General features: G+C 44.9%; 1 protein-coding gene across 4 annotated transcripts in view; it reads left to right on the forward strand.

The window, feature by feature from the left end:
• The window catches only part of Ctnnd2 (catenin delta 2), an 843,915-nt gene that overhangs the window by 815,317 nt on the left and 7,106 nt on the right, over positions 1 to 21,492 (forward strand). For all 4 annotated transcript variants that reach the window (XM_051151017.1, XM_051151020.1, XM_051151018.1 and 1 more), the window contains 3 exons: positions 11,346 to 11,472; positions 15,395 to 15,526; positions 20,718 to 20,791. In XM_051151017.1, the coding sequence (XP_051006974.1) occupies positions 11,346 to 11,472; positions 15,395 to 15,526; positions 20,718 to 20,791 (333 nt within the window). The remainder of the gene's footprint in view (positions 1 to 11,345; positions 11,473 to 15,394; positions 15,527 to 20,717; positions 20,792 to 21,492) is intronic.

Consider the following 21,492-nt stretch of genomic DNA (forward strand, 5'->3'; position numbering starts at 1 on the left):
ATGGCTGTTGCTAAGGCTGTACTGAACTGTTCATCTTTCCTCCATCTCTGTTAGGAACCACACCTGTCACTTTCTCTCTTCTCATCTAGTACTGTGCTCTGTGCTTAGCAACACTTACTGTATAATAACAGCATGTCTCTGCCTCTGGGTTCAGGCTTGCCAGGGTACATGCATTGTCGACCGCTCTTGCCCTGTGTGGGGCATTCTGCAGGAGGTGGGACCCAAGTGAGCTTCCAAGTTACTGATCACGAATGAGCATGCATGACTTGCAAAGTCAAAATGACATATTAAAAGCCCTCTATTCAGATCCATAAACATTAAGGATAAACTTTGTTCAATTTTATCCCAAATTTAGCTTTATAGTGCTAATTAGAACACAGAAGAAACAGTTAAAAAACCATTAAAGTCAGATTTCAAATGTTTCTAATTGAAATAGAATTACATCAATTCCCTGCTCTCTTTCCTCCCTCTGTCTCCTCACTATTACCAGTCTTTGACTTTTTCCCATGCCCCCTCACTCTCAAGTTCATAGCCTCTTCTTCTTTAATATTGTTACGTGTGTGTGTGTGTGTGTGTGTGTGTGTGTGTGTGTGTGTACACAAACATATATAAATACAACCTAATGAATCAATTTTTGTTGGTGGTGTATATATGGATTCAAGGCTGACCACTCTGCATTGGACAGCCAGTAAGTAAGCTCATCCCTGGGAGACACTAATTCTCCTTTTCCTGATAGCCATTAATTGCCTGTAGTTCTTTGCCTAGAACAGGAACACTGAGAAAACTCCCCGCTCCCCATTACGAAGTCCAGTGATATCGCGATTGTTTTGGTCTTGTTTGTGCAGCCATTTCCAAGAGAAACTGTTTCACAGCAGACTTCCTGGAATTCTGGCTCTTCCAATAGTTCTGTCCTTCAATGTGCCCTGAGCCACAGATGCGGGGACTGTGATGTAGGTACAGCTGTACCTGTTGGGATGGGACTCCCCACAATCTAGTGATCTCTGCATTGTGTCCAATTGTGTTTCCATGTGATGATCTCCATTGGCTGTTAGGAGAAACTTTTTAAAATTAGAGTTGGTGTCTACACTTATCTCTAGGTATAAGGATAAGGTTTAGAATATAGTAAGGAATTGTACTGGTCTAACACGTTGTGCTCGCAAGTTCTTTTCTGATGTCCATGACTTCACTAGCCCTGGGAAGCTGGCTAGATATCCAGTACAAGGCATAATTTGCCTCACGTTGAGTTGGCCTTAATTTAAATTGGACAGCTTTTGGTTGCCACCAACACATGCATGCCACTCATTGTATCTTTGCACATATCTTGCCACACAGGTAATCGCCACGGTTCATAGGTGCTGCAGCTGGATATGGCTGCTCATTGCTTCCTCCCCTCGGCAGCCTGGGTAGTATTTTCTAGAATCATGGAAGCTAAACCACAGGAAAGAGGCTAACATGTCTAATGGTGTCTTTATTAAAGTGGCCCACCCCCAATTCCTGAGAGTCAAGCAACTACAATCAATAGTCTATATTGTTTTGGGAGTCACTTAGACTTCACTAACTGCTTGTGCCTGACACTGGGGTAGTCTGTGGTTCCTAGGGGGAACATTATCAGTCCAAGTGGCTTAACTCACACACACACGCGCGTGTGTGCAAACACATACACTCATATGTCTTGTATATAATGTTTGGTAAATATAAAATAATATTATCTGCTAAGGCTTTGTCAAGAATCCTTGGTGTTATTTGTCCCTCCTCCTCCCTAGTTTTAGGCCCATCTCAATTATTCTGTTTACCATTTCATATCACCTGTATCCTACTGTTTGCCTCCCAAGACCCCTGCCCAGTATGACTCCTTTATACTATTCTGGTTTCTGCAGATATTCCATGCTATATACTTAACTTGCATCTGAGGATGTGGAGCTTGAGAAAACATGTGGCATCTGTCTTTCTGAGTCTGGGCTACCTCACTTGATATGGTCTTTCCTAGGACCATCCACTTATATTTGGATTTTATGATATAATTTTTCTTTACAGCCAGAGAGTATTACACTGTGTATATGTGCCACGTTTTCATATTCCATTCATTGTTGCAAGACATTTGTGACCCGGCTACCCCACTGCTTGGCATATGCCCAACAGACTCAACATCCTGCTCTAGAGATACTTGCTCATATGTTTTCCTTGACACCCTACTCACAAATAGGAAATGAAAAGTCATCTTTTTTACTTAAAGTCTCAAAAGTGACACCAGAAAAGAGGCTTCTGTGGTCTTCTTCTGTTTCTTAAAGTCTTGGTTTTAATTCTGTTGGTACCTACTGAGTCTCAACAAGTAATGGCAGTTTACCTGCTTTGTCTAAAGTATATACATTTCTTTCCAAGTTGTCAAATCTTCTTGATGATGGTAGGTATTCAGAATTAGCCAATTGAATTAAATTGAGTTCACAAAATGGATTTATAAGTATCCGCTTTTAAAAGGTGGTACTTCAGGAGAGCCACATTCTTATATATACTGTACCTTTAAAGCCCAAATCAATTTAATTAAATTTCTTTAGAAGCAGCAGAGCTGAAACAAAGTAATGAAAGCCAGGGGTCTGTCAGGTAGTATTTATTTCTACATTAAACTGCAAACACTCCCTTTTGGCCCTTAACATTTAGTTTAAATATTTAACGCTAAAGGCTTCTGCAATTGTTGGTGGAATTAGCTTAAATGAATCTTTAACAAACAGTTTATGTTAAAAATAGAGAAAATTGTGTATTATTACAACAAAGAACTGCATAAGGTCTCATTGCTATGCAAAATCTGGCTTGGTCTTCAATCACCCTAGGCATCAATCATTCTGCCTCCCTGGTCTTTGAGCTGCTGAGCACTTTCTATTTAAATAGAGACATAAGGAAGTAACTCCACTAATTCAGAATATTTTCTTTCTCTGCTTAAGGTAGTTACATTAATGAGTTTGTTTCACCTGGGAATTACTTGAAAGCAGCACTTCTTTGAACAAGCATTTTTTTTTTTTTCATACAGGAGCAACAGTGTGGGCCTTTCCAGAAGGTGGCCACGATGTGTGTTTTGACTATTATTTGAACAGTTGGTTCCACCGTGTAGAAGTCTTGAATGTGAATGTGAGTGATGAGCTCTAAGTACCTGAGGTTGATAAATGGATGAGCTTGAGTTACTAAAAGCCCAAAGGATTGGCAACACACATTCCTTTCTATCTCAAGTCACTCAAGGAAAATTAGAATTGACAGGCTTTATGGGCTGTAGCGCCTTCAAGGACAGCAAAGGCGAAAAACTTGTATATGTTACTTCAACACCAAGTAGTTTCTGGGTGTCCACTGAGAAATCACTGCTCTGAAGCCAAATAAATCTTATCAGAGGAAGAAAATTCTAAAGCAGTTTATAAAACAAAAAGAAGGGCCAGGGACCGTACACAGGCAACCACTGTTAAGTGGTCACGTTAGGTTTCAGCTGATGTCCCCGATGTAAAGAAGCAATGTTTATTGTCAAAGTCAATTATTTGGTGAAGCTTGTGCCAGTCAGAGATGTCTATTTATCATAAGAATTTGCCAGATCTAAATTCTAAGCGTAGAAAACAGTATGCCAAAACTGACTGTGGCGAGTGTTGTAAACAGGGCCATCAACATTGAGCCTAACCAGGCTGTGGCTCTTCACTGTCACCATTCACCCAGCTCTGACATGGCCTCCCAAACTCATCTCCCAGAAGCAGAAGTCAGAGGCCACAAAATAAGTAATTCGAAAATCCTATTCCCTGCTAACCCTCACCTGTTTGCTGAGATTCCGCTATGTCTGCCCACTTTCTCTCTCCTGACCACCAAGTCTTCACACTTTCCATTTAGCAGCTGAGCCAACTCAGTTCCTAACTCCCTTCCTCCTTGGAAGTACATTGCAGCTGCCCATCCTTCCCCTGATTGGATGGGAGCTGGGGGAGGGGCAGGTGGGAGTCTGTGCACCACACATGGCAGTTCTCATTCGATCTCACCTAAGGCTTTCCGATCTGGATGACATGGTTAGCGCACCTTCTGAACTCAGAGTCTGTTGTCACTGCTCCCTTGCCAGTAAGGGTCCCACCAGGCAATGCCTTCAGGAACCAGTCCCTCAGTGTGCTAGGCACATTCTGTACCCAGCCTTGAAAGAAACTGGAGCACATCTAATGAGAAATGTGTGTGCTCTTCCCTCTCATGCCTTTATGCCCAGTTCTCCTGAGGGTTTGTGGCTAGGGAAATGTGAGTGTCTTCACTCTGGGCAGGAGCTTGTATTCTCCTGAGACAGCAGAGACGAGGGAGCAAGGCCACAGTGCTCTAAAAGATGTGTGTGGAAATGTGTCAATCCAGGGACCAGAGGTGCAGATGGATCGCTGTACTCCACACTGACACGTGGGCAGCCGAGAGAAGCTACCACCGATACTGATGGAGCCGGGCTGAAGACTTCCTTCTGAACTATTTCAGCTGAACCTCTGAGCGTGCCACGGCCCATCAGCAGAAAAAGATTCCCGTGTGCGTGATTTCCACTACAACAGTACCAAAAAAGATCAGAAGGCTCTGAACAGCCTCGCGATAGAGCCAGAGAGCACAAGACCTGTAGAAGCTAACGGCAACACCCACGGAAATGATGAGCACGTTGTTTTTACAATAATTACTGCTATTATCTTACATCATAAAACCAAACTAGCATATGTAAGGCATCACTGTGTCCCTGCATTAAGCCCAGCACCAGGGCTTCAAAACCAACAAGGCTCTCTGCCTCCCAGCTGGGAGACCGACAGAATCACTGCAGTCTACAGTAGGCTGTGAGCATTCAGTGTTAATGGGAAAGGGAAACCATAGTGTATTCCTAGATTTTCCAAGCCTTGGCGGCAGCACACATTTAACTATTATAACTTGATGCACCTGCATCTCCTGCCTCCTGTTTACCTGGCACAAGACAGAGTCAGGCTGAACGGATTGTAAAAGGGAAGGCACTGCGCTGGGTGCTGAGCTAACAGCTAGAAGGTGTGCCGTGTAAAAGGGAATCACAGTCAGTGAGGTTCCATACTCAGGTGTGACTGGGCTGGGCACGAATATCTCTCTCAGTTTGCAGAGTGTGACCTATTTTTGCTCCCATAGAAGTCAACATTGAGAATGCTTTATGTGACATTCCTGTGTGTGTGTGTGTGTGTGTGTGTGTGTGTGTGTGTGTGTGTGTGTGTGTGTGTGTGTAGCTGTGTGTTCCACTCAACTGACATCTCTACCTATGCAGAAAAACTACCAGCCAGTAGTTTGCAACTAGGGTGAGTCAGTCATTAGCATCAACCAGAGGGAGAAGGGAGCTTTTACAAGGAATTATGGGTGAGCAGGCCTTCCTCAGAACACTGCAAACAGAAGGTCGAGGGCTGCAGTGTGGGTGTTGGTATTCCTTAAGCCCTCCCACTCATGAATTCTGTCGTCCTTGGCTAACAGAGGAGAGAGGAACCAGAACAGAGTTTCTGGTTGATTACACCACTAATGCTGGCAGAGGGGGCATGGCCCATCACAGCCTTCTGCTCCACTTCTCCATAATGACAGACCTGTCAAGTATGGGAGAGGGAGGCCCTGAGAGCCGCTGGAGTCTTGACCAACCGCTCTGGTTCAGTCTGTGAGCACATCTAGCAGACTCCACAGTGATGTGGGCTCAGTGTTTTGTTTCTGTAATAAGAAGCTATCAGGCAAATGCATGCTGTCTGTCCTAAGCAATTTGCAAACTGCTCAGCCCTGCATCCCACCCTATCAGGGAGGTCTCTCCATTAATAGCATTCTGTCTGGAAATGTTTACCATATGATCAAAACTATAAAATGAAGGGGTTGAGGAAATGGCTCGGTGGGTAAAGTGGTCCAAGCATGCAGGCATGAGTTCAGATTATCAGCCCCCACACAAAAAGCCTGGCATCTGATGTACACCTATATCTCAACATTAGGAGGGGGGTGGTCAGGGAGATCTGGGGCCTTATTTCTCATCTAGCATCCTTAAGAGGTGAGCTCTGTGATCAGTCTAAGAAGCTGACTCAAAAATAATGAGGAGAGCCATAGAGATGACACTCAAAGCTCACCTCTGTCCTCCACACGTACACTGATGGGCATACATGTATATATAACACGTGGTGAGTGTGTATGTGTGTGTGTATGTGTGTGAGTGTGTGAGTGTATCTGTCTTTCTTTATATGTGTGTGTGTGTCCTCTCTCTCTCTCTCTTTCTCTCTCTCTCTCTCTCTCTCTCTCTCTCTCTCTCTCTCTCTCTCTCGTCTCCTCCCTCTCTCTCCTCCTCTCTCCTCCTCTCTCTCTCTCTCTCTCTCTCTCTCTCTCTCTCTCTCTCTCTCTCTCTCTCTCTCGCTCCCCCCGTGTGTGTGTGTGTATGTGTGTGTGTGTGTGTGTGTATGTGTGTGTGTGTGTATGTGTGTGTGTGTGTGTATATGTGTGTGTGTGTGTGTTGTTGTTGTTGTTCATTCGGGGGCTTCACAACAGCTAGTGACCAAGCACTAGACTGAGAGTGAAGACCTGAGATCATGAAGTTGAGCCCTGCCTTAGCTCTCCTGCCCTTGGAACCCCGGAAAATGTCACCATAGAAAGCTACAGCTTTGGAGGTTAAGAAACTTCTTAGAGAAACACATAAGAAATGTTGTCACAAAAGCCAGAACTGGTGGAAAGACAGTAGGAGGTGACATAAAAAAAAAGGTCAGGTGATTTCTGGTGGTGAGTTAAACCACAATGACTTTGGACTTCTCTTTGAATTTCCATCTCTATCTTCTTGGAACAATTTAACAGCCTCCAGTTTTAAGTCTAATGTGTTAAAAATAAAAACCAATTTGAAGTGCCAGATATCATATCACATTTTTGACAGCTTAGCTGGGTCTCTAGCTGAAGGGCACATCTTCTGGGTCGCTGCTCAAGGTTTGCAGAGTCACGGACATTTTAAAAGTTTCTTATCATCAGCCTTGAGGATTAACAGCTCTTCCCTAGCCACTGTGGCTGTTCCTCATCCTCCATTTTTCTTCCCTGAACTTTCTTATCTAACCCCAACAAGCCATAAGGATGTACAAAGGGATCCTTGGTTAAGCATTTAATACAATAATGCGCACGCGCACACACACACACACACACACACACACACACACACACACATAACCAAGAAGGAGTTAAAATTTAAACCAAAAACAAAAAGTGAGCAAAGAGACAAATGATAAACAAAAAGATCTCCTGGAGTTGTAGATTTTTATAAACCAGTTTTGAGCCTTTATAAGGGACATCAAGAAGTAAACAAATGATAGTTTATTGCTAACTAGATTACAAATATGCCCATGGCCAGTGGGACCAGAAGCATGTTCACTTAGCAATAACATTCTCCTCATGAATATATATCTTCATTTTCTGAGCTTATTTAGAACACAAGGAATTGAATGATCAAAAATTCAAACAGTAAAAGATGTGGAGAGCAATGAGGCTTATCTTCACGGTACTAAGTAGCCAGCAAAATTGCCCATAATGAGCTGTGAATGATCTATACCCTGGTCCATCTGGACCCTGGTCTCCAGCATCCAATGCTATGCCGTACTCTGCCACTTGTTAGGATATGACTATGGGCCATCAGAATAGAAAAACCTTCATGGCTCATCCAGTCGTTTCCGTATGCAGTCGTCTCAAAGTTTGGCCATTACAAGATTCCTGTTTCACTGCATGAGAGGAAAGAGGGAAAAGGTGACCTCTCATCCAGGGTTGTTGTTTGTATGGTGTGTGTGTGTGTGTGTGTGTGTGTGTGTGTGTGTGTGTGTGTGTGTGATGCATGTGCAGAGGTGCACATGTGTATGCGGGCCTGTGGAGGCCTGCTGTTGATAACTGGTTTCTTCTTGATCACTCTGTTGTATAGCTTGAGACAGGGTTTCCCTTTCCCACCTCAGCCCAGAGCTCACTACTTTAGCTTCTCTGGCTGCCATAATGCTCTGAGGATTCATTTTCACTTCTCTCCATCCCTCACGCACTTCAAGGACCTGGCACTAGAGGTGAACCACAGCATCTGCTCAGAATGTACTAGAGAGCTGAGCTACAGTCCTCGTTCTTGCTTTGTGTAACAAGCACTTTACCCACTGTGCCATCTCTCCCGCCCCAAGAGCCTTGCTTTCTGCTCGCCTCTGGAACTTCTTTCTCACCCCCCTCATTCCTATTTCTTCTCCTGTTGTCTAAGCTATACTACTGTTTTTTAAATTACATGTATTATCTATAGGCCCGGCTAGCAATCAATCAAGATACAGACACTTGTTATATTTTAAAATAGCCTTAGTTAACCTGGGGCAGGGCAGATATCAATCTTCTAAACTACCTCCCTTAGTGGGGCAGGCATGGGATCCCTGCCTTAATCCCATGCCATCTGTCTCCAATAACTTCTATCAAGCTACCTCCCATCCATAATCCCAAATACTTGCTAATGTTCTTCATCTGGGCTGGATTCTGTATCCATGCCACCAGCCATGTGCTTCTCCTCCATCTAACCCATGGCAGCCTTCCTCTCTTCACTTCAGGTCTCCTTTCTCCTCATGGCTGTCTCTCTTCTTCGCAGAATTCTTCTCTGTAAACCCCACCTATCTCCTTTGCCCTGCCCTGGTGGGATGGCTTTTTATCAAGCAAAAAGTGGGTCAACAGACAGCAAGCAGTAATTAGCATCAAAATACATCAGACCATCCCCCAACACTATACTCCTTGCTTTCCACAGGTGACCTCATTTCTCATTTTCATGGGGAAAACATGTAAAGCCATGGGAGAAGACATCCTAGACTCAAATCTCCCCACTTCCCCATCTCTTGACTGAATGGCCTGTCTCTCCTCACCCTTTCCTCTGTGGCCAGCAACTCTTGGTTCATTGAATCCTACCAGTCCTACATCATCCTGTGATGTTCCCTTTTCCCCTATGTCGTCAGCTTCTTTGTCTTGGATGCAGAGTCATTCCAATCAGCACATAGAAGATCCGAGTGTCTTCCAGACCATCTTTTTGAGTGTCTCTCCATCCCTCACTCTCTTCAAGCCCCATGTTGCTGCTTCTCTCGATTCTAGAACTTCTCGAAGTTCTTCCTTTCATTAATTCAGTCTTCTGATCCCATGTAAGATAGACTTTACCAAACTTCTCAAACGAAGCCCCTCAATCCCCATCACAGCGGTTTCTACCTTTCCAAGAACAGCGCAGGCGCTTGTCCCTGTCGCGTGCTTGGACTTCTCTTATGCATTTCTTCCCCCTTGCCTTGCCTGACATCACACCAGCCTCAGCCTCCTTCCAGACGTTGCACTCAGTTCCTCTCAGCCTCCTTAGATGCTGTTCTGACTCTGATTCTTGGAGCATCCCTTGGCTCGTGTGGCTGCTGCTTTCTGCCTTTCACAATTTGCATTCACTTTTCAGGTTCTTTCTGTTCTTTTGCTTGGGATAATATCTGTATTCTGAACTCCAGAGCTTTACCTCTTACCTTGCTCCTGAAAGCTAAACTTGCAGCTTCTGCTTGATTCTTTATCCTACATGCATGTCTTTCAGGCATTTCTAACCCAACATGCTCCCAAAGAAGTCTTGGTTTTCCTTCTAAAATTGCTTCTCTGTCATTAATTCTTCTCAGGAGCAGCACCTCCAGTCCTCTAGGCTCACGGCAGGAACACATGGTGAAGCAAGGTTTCTCTGTCTAATACCCAAAGACCAAGGCACCATAACTTCCAACAGAGATTCAAACATTCCACTTCTCCCCGGGACCTCCATCTCATGTGTTCTCTGCCTCCCCCAGGAGTCACTGGCTCTATTCTATATTCTAGGAGCTGTCTTCAATTCTCAACACTCAGAAGGCTTTGTGTCTCACTGGACCCTTGGTCACTCCTCAGTCATAGCAACCATTCTGTTTCCACCCCGTGCCTTCACATCTGTTTTTCCTTGGCTTCCCTAAAGCATTAACTCTCCAAAGTGCTTCCTCGACTGCGGTCCACAGCGCAGCCGCACTCGTGCTCTGTGCTCTCTTCCAGGTACAAGAACATCACACTATAATTAGCAGCATCTTTAATTTGTTTCCTTTTCTACTTTGAGTGGCCACACTATCTTCCTTCTCTGTGAAACGGAATCCAGCTCTCGGAACTGTTGAGAGGATGAATCTATCACGCCATTGCTTGCCCAGGACATGTTGAGTAGCCTCTTTCAAAAGAACCTGGCTTCTAGTCCTGGCTTCTTCATATATGAGTAAGAACAGGAACTATAAAATCAGATAAACAAAGAGATAAACAAATATTAAGGCAAGTATTAATTTTGTTCTTAATTGTCATCTATTAATATTTGCAATGATTCCTCATAAAACATCAAATTCTTTTAAAGTCTAAATATTATCTTTAAAAAAAGAACTAAATGAGTTAGAAAGAGTTGTCTCTGTGATGAGGGAATTGGGAGCAGGGCTGGTGCCTGCTGTTCTTTTTTGCTATGCCAGCACTCCTTGGGACAGTTGATAAAAATACAGTTGAATTTTTCAAAAAAAACCATAAGGAAAGTTGATGACTCTTGGCTGCTTTAGTTTTCTTCTTTGTTCTCATCCACGACATGACCTGTAATGCATTTTTGTGGGACTTATAATAAAATAGAATGTATGCATTTCACATACTGACCAGATACCTGGAAAGTTAGGGAAGATGTGGTGGGACATGGAGAAGCTCCAATGGGAGAGAGAGACAGAGCGTGGGGCACATTCTGAGAAGTGGAATTCCCGGGATTTCCAGGGAATGTATCATCATCCGGTGCCTTACCAGAGCCTTAGGTCTTGAGGCAGGCGGCGGATGCTTCTGTGATCCAGAAAGAATTTGGAAATTACAGAAAGGGGATAAATGAGAGAGAGGACAGCTGCCGCCCCAGTACTCTGTTGCTCACAGATCTATCCTACGAATAAGAAAGTCAACACTCGAGAAAGGTTCACTAGCAAATGGAGAGCAAGCAGGCACAGCTGAAGCCCGGTAGGCCGAAGTCAGACATTTTGAGTCATCTACATTTTAGGCAGTGTGTTTGTCTTTAATGATGCATTTGGCACAGAATAAATGGCACAGAGACCATTTATTCAATATTGGTGGGGGAAAAGCAGGCACAAACCACCCACCTTCCCAGCCAGGCTATCTGGAGGAGGAAGAGGTGTGTCCTCAATTTCCATTTCTGTGGGTCAAGGCTTGGTGACCTGCAGGAGGAGGGGGTGGGGCTGCTCTGTAATCTCCTCAGACACCTGCAGAAATGTTTTGCAAATTCAAAGGCTTGGAATTCCACACAGTTCGGAGATGACACATCTCCTTGCCTTCCCTACTTGATAGGAGTGCTCTGTCTTTTGCAGGATGGATGGTCACAGTATCACTTTGTAGCCTCATCTTCAACCATCGAGAGGGATCGGCAAAGGCCCTACTCCTCCTCCCGCACACCCTCCATCTCTCCTGTGCGTGTGTCTCCCAACAACCGCTCAGGTAAGAGGCAGCCCAGGCCTTGGCTTCACTCCCAACCCCTCATCTGGATCACACTGGGAATTGCTGTCTGGCTTGTACACTGGGCAGTACGTGAGTGCATGTTCTGTTGTGGTGGCAACCCTGTTGGGTTCACACAGACAGAGAACCGGTCTTGGCTGAACTTGCTTCCCAGCTATGGAATGCCCTCATGCACCCAATGAGGAAGGAGTGTAAAGGACACAGGCAAGATTCACATCAGAGTTACATAAGTCTTTCTAACTATCTCATATCAAGTTCACTTACTATATAGCCTATGAATTATCAGTAAGTCTGTACCATAACCAACTTTTATTTATATTTTTCTCTCATTTTACCAAATCCCCAGCACTTGAGTTTTGATCTCAGTTCTTTTATCTCTAAAATACTTTATATGCTTTACTGGTCATTTTGAATGATCCCAAATATGAGATGGGAATCTGAATGGTAAATGTGTACGTGACTTAGTAACATAAGTGCCCTGCTGGTCTCTTCTTCAAAGTATATAAGGTGTTACGCTTATCTTTCCCAGTTTGAATGTTTATTTGTTAACTGGGGAATGAATGAAGACAAAATAATCAGATACCCATCTATCTAGGCTCTTATTTTCAATGTCTTTCTGTTCCCCTCCCTGGCCCACAACCCCCACTGAGGAAACCCTGGTCTTTGAAATAGCATCTTGGAGGACTGGATAGAAAATCTGCCCAGCAAAGTGGCTGACTGCTCTCCATCTTTTACACCAGACTTACTGTCACAGGGTTGAGGAAAAGCAGAAACAAAGAAAGGAAGTTTGAGTGAAATCAGTTTCCTTCTCGAAACTTCTTGAAAGTTTGTGTGTTCAAGGTATGGTTGTCCGTAGGACATTTGGTCCAACTATAGGTGAGAGTCAGAAACTTGGAAGCACAGAGGCGGCCACTCATACTTCTAACTCTACAATTCTGAGGCTTAGCATGCACCTAGGATACATAAGAGGGCAGCTGGCTAAATGCTCTAAGTAAGAGCTATAGTCAACCAATCAATGTCAGGAGAATGGACTGAGAGCATAGGTGGGAAGATGCTGGGATATGGAAGAGCCACCTCCAGAGTAGACAAGCAAGGGCCAGCATGGGAATTCATTCAACGCGTGTTCTGCCTTGCTGTTTCCTAGGCCAGGCACATCAAGACACTTAATAAACATTTGTTCGCATGAGTTGATCTTTCCTGGAGCTTAATCCTGATTTACTGGAGACTCGAAGCATCACCGTGTGCAGGGTCTCAGGAGATAATTACACACTTCATGTAGCTTAATAAACACCACCATCTGTAAGATATTAGGCTCTCATTTTAAAAGCTTTGGTCAAAAGGTTCCAAAATACTGTGCCTTTTTGATTGATAGCACAGACTCCTAAATGGCCAGCTTGTGTACAAGGATACCCAGGAGCAGAGGGACAAGGACAGAAGAAGGACTTTCCCAGAAGGTTATGGAAGTCCATGAGACCCCAGCAGCTGGTGGGACAAGAATAGGCAGGAGTGGGCTGAGCACAGCCACGCTGAGGATTGTGGGAGCCTGGCTTGTTTTTGCAGTAACTCTACCTTAAGCTCAGGATCCTGAAGACACATAAAATGCAGCGTACCCGCCCCCACAGTACCCCTCATCTCTACCCAGCCTGAAATGGACAGAGGTTCAGTCCTGCTCTGATCCCTCCTTGAAGATCTGGAAGCCCTGTGTAGCAGGAAAATGCGCCCCTCTGTCAGATCGCTGAGATGTCAAGTGTCTCCGTGACAGATGAGAACACAGCAGGTTGTCATGTCCGTTGCTCATGGATTTCCACCCGGTGCTCTGACCCAACCTGTATTATATGGGGCTCAGGCATCTATATTTTAGGAATTTGTGGATTGTTTCTGATGGAAATCTCGGAGCACTGTAAGAGCTGAGCAAGTGAGCCCTGGTTTCAATTTGAGCAGTTTGGGGTGCTGTGAGGTTTTTTTGGGACAGCCAGACAGCGCCTGTTTGCTTTTCCAGAATTCGCATGGGACCTCTGAATACTTTTGACTCCAGTTCTAATGTCTTCGCCTGCCCATTCCCCTCCTTTACTGGGATTCCCTGAGTTTAGCGAGTTTAGCACAGTTCACACCAGTGCTTCCTGCAATGTCTGGCACAGGGATTTGCATGCAGAGTCTACTGAGTTTGACAGAATCCAGTGACTCACATGCTGGGAAAATGTACATTCAGGGTATAAGCAAGGCCTGTGTGCTGGGCCTGAGGAACCTGCACCGGATGTGAGTGATATTTTGAAAGGTAAACTGAGGCATGGCTGGAAAAGTGGCTTTGACACTGGCAAGGCAGGCTTTATGTTAAAGAAAAACAGGGGTTTTTTGTGTTGTTGTTGTTGTTTTAAGTCACAGCCTTATTCATCACTGGGTACGCTTCTTAGTGGAGTAGATTCCCAGGTTCTCCACACAAAATTCAAATTAAAAAAAAAAAAGCTCAGGATTTGGAGTAGAGTCCCTAAACTCTCAGGCACATATTTGGGTAAAGCAAGATTATGGAGCACTGCGCTGGCATTCAGGAAGTCAGATGAAAATGAAAGACAAAAGAACCCTGTGGCTGGGGTTCTCACACTGCATATGATGTCACCATCACAGTGGAAACAGGCCTGGCCAGCACCCCTGAAGCACCTCACTGTTTTCTGCTTCTTCCCACATCTCTACACTGGCTTACTGTTGAGTTGCTACCAAGCTATCCCATTACCTGTGGTTTCCATGTTTCTGGTGCCGGTCTACTTTTTAAAAACATGGAATTCCCTGGGGGAAGTCCTCTCTATGACTACGTCTCTTTTAGAAACTGGAACATGGCTGATGGTGAGATATATCCCTCGTGCTCAGCAAACAACAAGCAGATAAAATTTATGGGGTGGGGGGGCATTATCAGCATGATCACCCCAAGAGCCAAAGCCAAAATGCCCTGTCAGGAAAAAAGTGTTCTGCACAGGCACCCCAGGCTGCCTGGAGAAGAGCCCAGTGGGTAACGTGGCTTCAACCCAACAAAGTCCCTACATAGGAGATGCCGATCCTGTCTTACATAAGGCAGTTTGCTGGGCAGCTCTGTGTAGCATTCAAACTGCATTTCTTTTCATCACGGATTCTTCAGTGTCAACATGAGTCTTTATTATCCTTTATCCAAATGGCTGCGACCAGAAATGGTTCAGGTTTTTCTCATCTTGAAACATTTTTTTTTAGGCTGCAATAATTTCATATATGGAATTTCATATATGGAGTCATCATGAGCAGAGAATACAAGTCTAAGCACAAAATGCATCCGTGCTCCCTGTAGAACTTTTACGCAGCCAGGAATTAATTTTACATAAAAGCTTAAGTTATTTTGAGTGCTTTGAGTGCAGCCAGTGCTATGAGATAGGGCGTGTGGAATTTTCCACCCCGGTTGTCATGTCAGTGCTCAGAAGGTTTCAGACTTCAGAGTGTCTCTGCTTAGGGTTTTCAAATTAGGGATGCTGGGACTCGAAGCGCTCCTCTGAAGCATATCTAATTAAAAAAGAAAGTGATGGAGAGAGAGGGAAGGGAAGGCCAATGGACTCAAAAGACCAGATTCATTCTTAAAGGTCGTGTGTCCTCCTAGGAAGGCCATGTCTCCACTGTTTCTCCCCAAGGGACATGATCCCAGGTGGTGATCCTTAATTGCCTGCCTCCAAGTCAAACTGGTCCCATTTATGATAAAGCAGCAGCAGTTGCTGTGGACCAAAGGAGGACGGCAATATCAAGAGCCAAAAGTAGCAAAAATAAGTGATCCCTTTACCCATAGTGATGTCTGTTGGGCCATGTGTATTTGTGAAGTTAACTGTTTATGTGAAAAGCCATGCAGACCATGAAGTGAGACGCAGAAGATAATCTTTTTCCTTTCTTTATACAGCAAGTGCCCCCGCTTCACCTCGGGAAATGATCAGCCTCAAAGAAAGGAAAACAGACTATGAATCTACTGGCAACAACGCCGCTTACCATGGAACTAAGGGAGAGCACACTTCCAGAAAAGACGCCATGACAGGTGAGCCCAGTCACATGCTTGACCAGTACAATGCTCTGTAGCCTGGAGGGAGGACTGTCCAGAGCACTTGAGATCTTGACGGTCCCAGGAACTGGAGGAAGGAGTCAAGCACACCCTTGCCCCAGGACTCCTATTAAGACATTTTCTTTCTTTGCCATGATGCCAGCCTCTTACTTAGCAATGCCCGTGAAGCTTCTAGAGAGCGGATGAGCTTTTGACTTCCTTCCTATCTCAGTCAGAACCGCCATCTTTCCATCCCATTGGCTGGAACTCTAGGGAGGCCAAAGCTGATACTCTCGTGCCTGCTGGTTCCCCTCCCAGAATGCCTTGCTCACCCTGGCTTGTAAATGTCTGTGGCCTTACCTCCCTGTCTCCTTTGTACAGTTTTTCACTGGGCATTTACAGCTGTCTTCATGGTCTGCATACACCCTGAGGTATGGGAGGCGCTTGTAGGGGGCCTAGGTCTTTACAACGAGACTCTCGGAGCTACACAATTTCTTGCCATGTGGATGCAAAGAAGGGTCCCTCCTGAAACTAGACTATGAAAAATGGCCTTTAAGAGAAGATCAGGTGGTCATATCGTTGATACAGCTGGGGTGAAGAGGATACAGCCCTAAAGAGTCACAGAGACGCTCTCATCAGAGTACCCTGAGAAGTACAGGGCATGGGCCTCTGATGTTATTTATGCACAGACCTGCAGGGAGGCAGAGCAGACAAATTGGATGATTTATTAAATGTCTCCCAAACCCAGGACAGATAAGATAAATTTTTGCAATAACAAATGTATTTGCCCCAGCAGCAGTGTGTGCTGTGTTAACCCTGCACAGCTGCATAAAGAAATGTACACTAAACAGATGTATCCCATCTGCACCCCAGGTCTACATTCTGTCCCCTCGTGCAGACCCCACGGAGGCATGTGTCACCCTTGATCGCGAAACACCCCTTGAGTGGCAGATATGAATTCATTCTGCCACCATAGCTTATCCTTTCCTTTCACTGTTTTTCTTTCCTCTGCCCCCATAATGTTCTGTGTCATCGTTGAACATGGACCAAGAAATCTGAGAATCTGAGTCACAAGCACAGAGGTGCCCAGCAGAGAATCTAATTCATATTGATTAGCCTGAATTAGTAGTGACAGCAAATTCATCTAAGCAGTCCAATTTATAATTATTATTGCCCCGGGTAGCCACGCTGCAGGAAATCCAAGATGACAGATTGAGATTATAGTTATGAGAGTTATAATTGTAAGGTTGATTGCATTACTATCATTTAAGTTTAGTGTTGCTCTTCAACTCTCTGGCCCAGTAGAGTCATCGCGAAGGCTTGTAAGAGCAACGTGTTTATGTTGGAATGCTGCTAGTTTGCCCACACACACAATAAAATAAGACATAAAACGTATCATGTGCCTGATATTCTTCCTGCCTAGAAGATGGCCAAGATCTTGGCAATCCTGCTACTGAGATACATGGAATTCTTTCAACCTACTTAGAGGCTCAAACAGCACAGCTCTTACTTACCTAAGAACTAAATTCAAAACAATGCTGTCAGTCATGTGGCCAACCTAGAAGAAACCTGAGATCATCACTGAATTTGTTTATATAAAAAAGTTCTTCTCAAGTCAATAGGTATTTGTATAAAAAGCTGGTTGTTATCAATGGCAATAGTGAGAGTAATGGAAGCAATAAGAGGCATGGAGGTGATGGAGAGGTGGTGGAAGCAATAAAAAAAAGTGGAGGTGAAGTGAGAGTGGTAAGGAACGACATGGAAGTGAGGATGGTGACGGTAATAAAACAAGTGGGGGTGGTAGTGAAGGCTGCATTGGTAATGAGAGAAGTGATGGTGCTAGTGGTTGTTGTGGTAATGAGAGATGGGTATCTAATTGTGCGGGTGACTTTGTGACTGATAATAGTGGATTGTGACAGGAATGAGTAGTGGAGAAAAAGGTGTTAGCAAGGGTGGTAGATGGCAGAGGTCTGGCTCCCTGACATGCTGTTGAGGGCAGTGTGGGATGGGTCAGGAATGATGGAGGAGAAACGATGAAAGTGAAGACTATGAACATTAAATATGCTGGCGGGCATGGCAATGGTGGGGTGAAGGTGCTGGCAAGGATGAAAGTGGAAGCTTAGGTAATGAGCCTGACAGTAGTGATGAACTGAATCACCAGCCATGCCACAAGAGGACACAACACATCACACTGGAATGAAGTTGCTTCACCGACTTCTACTTTGGAAACGTTGGGAAGTGCCCATTGTTCAGGAATTCATGTATATGTCAGGTTTCTTAGGATCTCCACAGCAAAACTATTTTTTTTTTTTTCATTTAAGATTAAACCCAAGGTGTGGTAGAGTTTTGTGGAAGAAACCTCAAATGTTTCAATCTTTCTTGGCCCTGAGGCAGCAATGAGAGCTTTGGCACTCACCAATGAAGAGAGACTATCTGCTGTGGGCAGTGATGGGCCATGCCCTCAAAGACATGTGGTGGACACATTCCTTGCCTGTCTGTCTTCCCCTAGCTCGGACCCTGTAAATCTAGATCCATGAAATTCTCATCCTAACCATCCCACAGCTTTTTCCTTCTACATTCCTTTTCTTTCTTAGATTATGGTTCTGAGAATATCTTATCAGAGATTTTTATCCCCTTGTGTCCCTCGGCTACCAAGGAGCATTCAGAATCCCAGCATCAGCTGTGCGTTCAAGCACGCAGGTTGCTGGCTGCTGTTTCTCTGGTTGCCTAGGAACCTCCTGTGTGCCACCTGATCCCTGGATACACAGCCTAACTTTTAGGTTTATTGGGGACTTTGCCTTTCCATCTGAACTTTCCTTTCCGTCAGGTGATGCCTGCCTTTGTTCGTGTCTCTCTTATGCCTTTTAAAGCCATCCTAATCCTTTTGGTTAGAAACTGGGTGTGCAGGGAATGACACCAAAAAGAAAGGCACTTCTGTGTGAAGAACATCCTTGAGATCCTTCACTTTATATGTATTTACTCTCAGCCAGATTCTCTTCTCCACAGGCCAGTGAGCCAAAGAGCTGAGGACAGAGCTTCAATCAGAAACGTATTCTACTTAAAAGCCAACAATGCAATGTAGAAAGAGGCCACGGTTGTTAATAGAACAAATATCCCAGCCCCCTGGAATGCATTATTTCAAATAGGGAACACCAGCCTTTCACCTCAGCCTTACAGGAACATATATAGCACATGTTTCGCTGGGCAGGTAGACCAAATTCTATGGTTGATGCCTTTGTTAAGTCACTTGGTAATTATATCTCTTGCCCTGTGAAGATCCGCTGAGACCAGGCACCATCCCAGAGAAACAGAGGAGAAAAGACATACTTGTTTTTATGGGGCGTCTGCGCTAGTATACAAAGGCAAGCTAGCAATAAACAATGTCAGCATAAGAATATGTTCTCCTACAAGTTAATGTTACATGATACTGGTGTAATCGGGACTGAGAGGGGGACAGATAGGAAGGGTAACTTTGCATGCCGTGGACCACAGGAAGGCATCTCAGCTGATGACTGAACACCAACCAGATCCCAGAATCGGGATTAAGGAAGCTTTGCAGGTAGAATCTCCCTAAGTGCACACAAACTTGACTCACTCAATAGAGCAAAGAGGAAGAGGGTAGCTAAGAGACGGTGGGTGAGAAATATGATAGACAGTGAGATGGGGAGAGATCATGTGGAGCTTGAGCACTAGAGTATTATCAAGGAGGGAGAGTGACTTAGTCCAACCCAGAAAACAAAAGGATACCCCTGGCTGTTGGGAGACTGGTGAACAGAGAAGACAGAAAAGATGGGAAGCTGCAACTACTAGGAAGGTTCAGTGACCCAAGAGAGATTGTCTCCACGGTAAGAAGGAGAGGTACAGTGTCAGAGAGTGGTATGAAACTGAAAATGAGGGGCTGGGGAAATTGTTCAATGAATAGAAATATGTGTTTTGCAAGCCTGAGGAGCTGAGTACGAGTATCAGATATTTCTGTAAGGAACTGGGCGTGGCTGCATGTGCCTGCAACTCCAGCATTGGGCGAGCAGAGACATGCAGCTGTGGCGTGCTTCACAGCCAACCATTCTAGTCAAAATGGTGAGATTCCACTTCGGTGACAAGGCAACACGGTGGGAGCAATAGTGGACAACACCTGATGTTCTGCTCTGTCCTCCACATGTACCATGCATGAGCAGGGTACATGTGCCCACACTTCCATGTGCTTGCGACACACACAGAAGGTAAATAGATGAGCTCTCAGCCTCACTTTCCAAGCAAAGTTTTCCAAGATTTTAACTGCATGGCTACTCTACGCCTTTCAGGCAATAATGTTAGCAATGCGTGGTGTGACGTAAAGCCTTGATAGGCTGCCCTGCTCTGCTGTGATTTTCATTTCAAGAGAGTAGGTGGTGTGTCAATTTCGTTATCCCCGGGTCCTGAAAGCCAGGGATACATTTTAAAGGTTTGTGTGCCCTATTGACCTGACCCTAAATAAGTAGCGTTTTCTAGATCTTTCTCCCAGTATATGTGAGAGGAATGGTGCTCTTCATCTGGGCCTGTGGCATGGACCTGCAAGGTACCAACTGAGGAAATGGGCACATCTTCTAAGAACAGGATACCTCCCCCCTCCTCACCTAGACACCAAGCATATGGAAAGATGGAGTGTGGGCTTCTGTCCCTGTACCTGACAGGACTTTTAAGCTCCCCATTCCCTATGGCCAGATGTACAAGGAGTGGTGAGATGGTGTCATCTGCACGGCCTTCAGGCCTTGGAGAACAAACTGTCTGAAAGATGACCAAGCATGTGTGTGCGTTCAAATTAGAAACTGCATTCTTGTCATTCTCCAGCTAAAAGCTGAGCTGCTGATTCAGGCTCCTGCACGCTCCAGCGCAGGTGACAAGCTTTTATTATCCTTTGGTTTTTACCAGGAAAGAAGGCAATAAAACTTGCAAGATGACCATCTGTCAGCCGCTCCTGCCCTGACCCTGTCCGCGATGCGAACGTTATTAGAATAAGCTGACAGGTTACCGGGAGCGCACAGGGTGGTTTCTCTTCTTTCTGAATATGTAAAAGGGGACTTGGGGACAAAGAGGTCCTTCCACTTGGAATGGTTCGTGAGAAACCAAAGCTGTATCAGGCCACGAACCTGCCTCGGTACTCGGAACCTGGCCTTTATTGCTAGTAACTTTGTTTTCCTTTTGCTTGTAGCTCAAAACACTGGAGTTTCAACTTTGTATAGGAATTCATATGGTGCGCCCGCTGAAGACGTCAAACACAACCAGGTAAAGCACAAGCATCATGTCTGTATTTTTATTCCTAGTGACTCGCATGGTTTAGGATTATAAATTGGGTTTTCAAGGAGTAAACCAACTTATATTTCGCATTCATCAAAACGCATGTGAATGGGGGCAGTAGCATGCTTTAAACAAGCAACCCGTGGTTTCCTTGTCACTTCCTGCCTGGCAGGAGAAAGTAGGTGTCACGCTGTGGTGCTGTCATGGCTTGGATGTGGTGTATCTGAGAGCTTCATGTGTGGGGCATATGACCTTCAGTGTGACAGTGTTTAGGAGGTAGGGTCTGTACGAAGGTCATTGGTGACATTGACCCTGAAAATGTCTACAGTAGATGCTCTGAGGCCTGGGGTTAGCTCTCTCAGGAGCCCGCCCTTCGCTGGGAGGAGATTCCCATCTCCAGGTGGTGTCTCTTGCATGCATGTATGCATGCACTGTAGCCAGCCCAATGCCCTCTACCCTGAAATCATCATCACGGTGAGCCAGTGCTGACACCACGCCTTGAACATCCAGACCTGTGAGATAAATAGTCCTCATTTCTTTATAAAGCTACCCAACCTCAAGCATCCCGTGACAGTAATGAGAAACAGAATATGAGTTGTAGCTCAAATCAAGCCCCAAATAGACCAGTAGAAGACACCAATGACTAAAGCATAATTGTTTGTTGATTAAGCAGGGACTGGGTAGCTTTT

The sequence above is a fragment of the Acomys russatus genome, chromosome 9, assembly GCF_903995435.1.
Source record: "Acomys russatus chromosome 9, mAcoRus1.1, whole genome shotgun sequence".
Taxonomy (NCBI): Eukaryota; Metazoa; Chordata; class Mammalia; order Rodentia; family Muridae; genus Acomys; species Acomys russatus.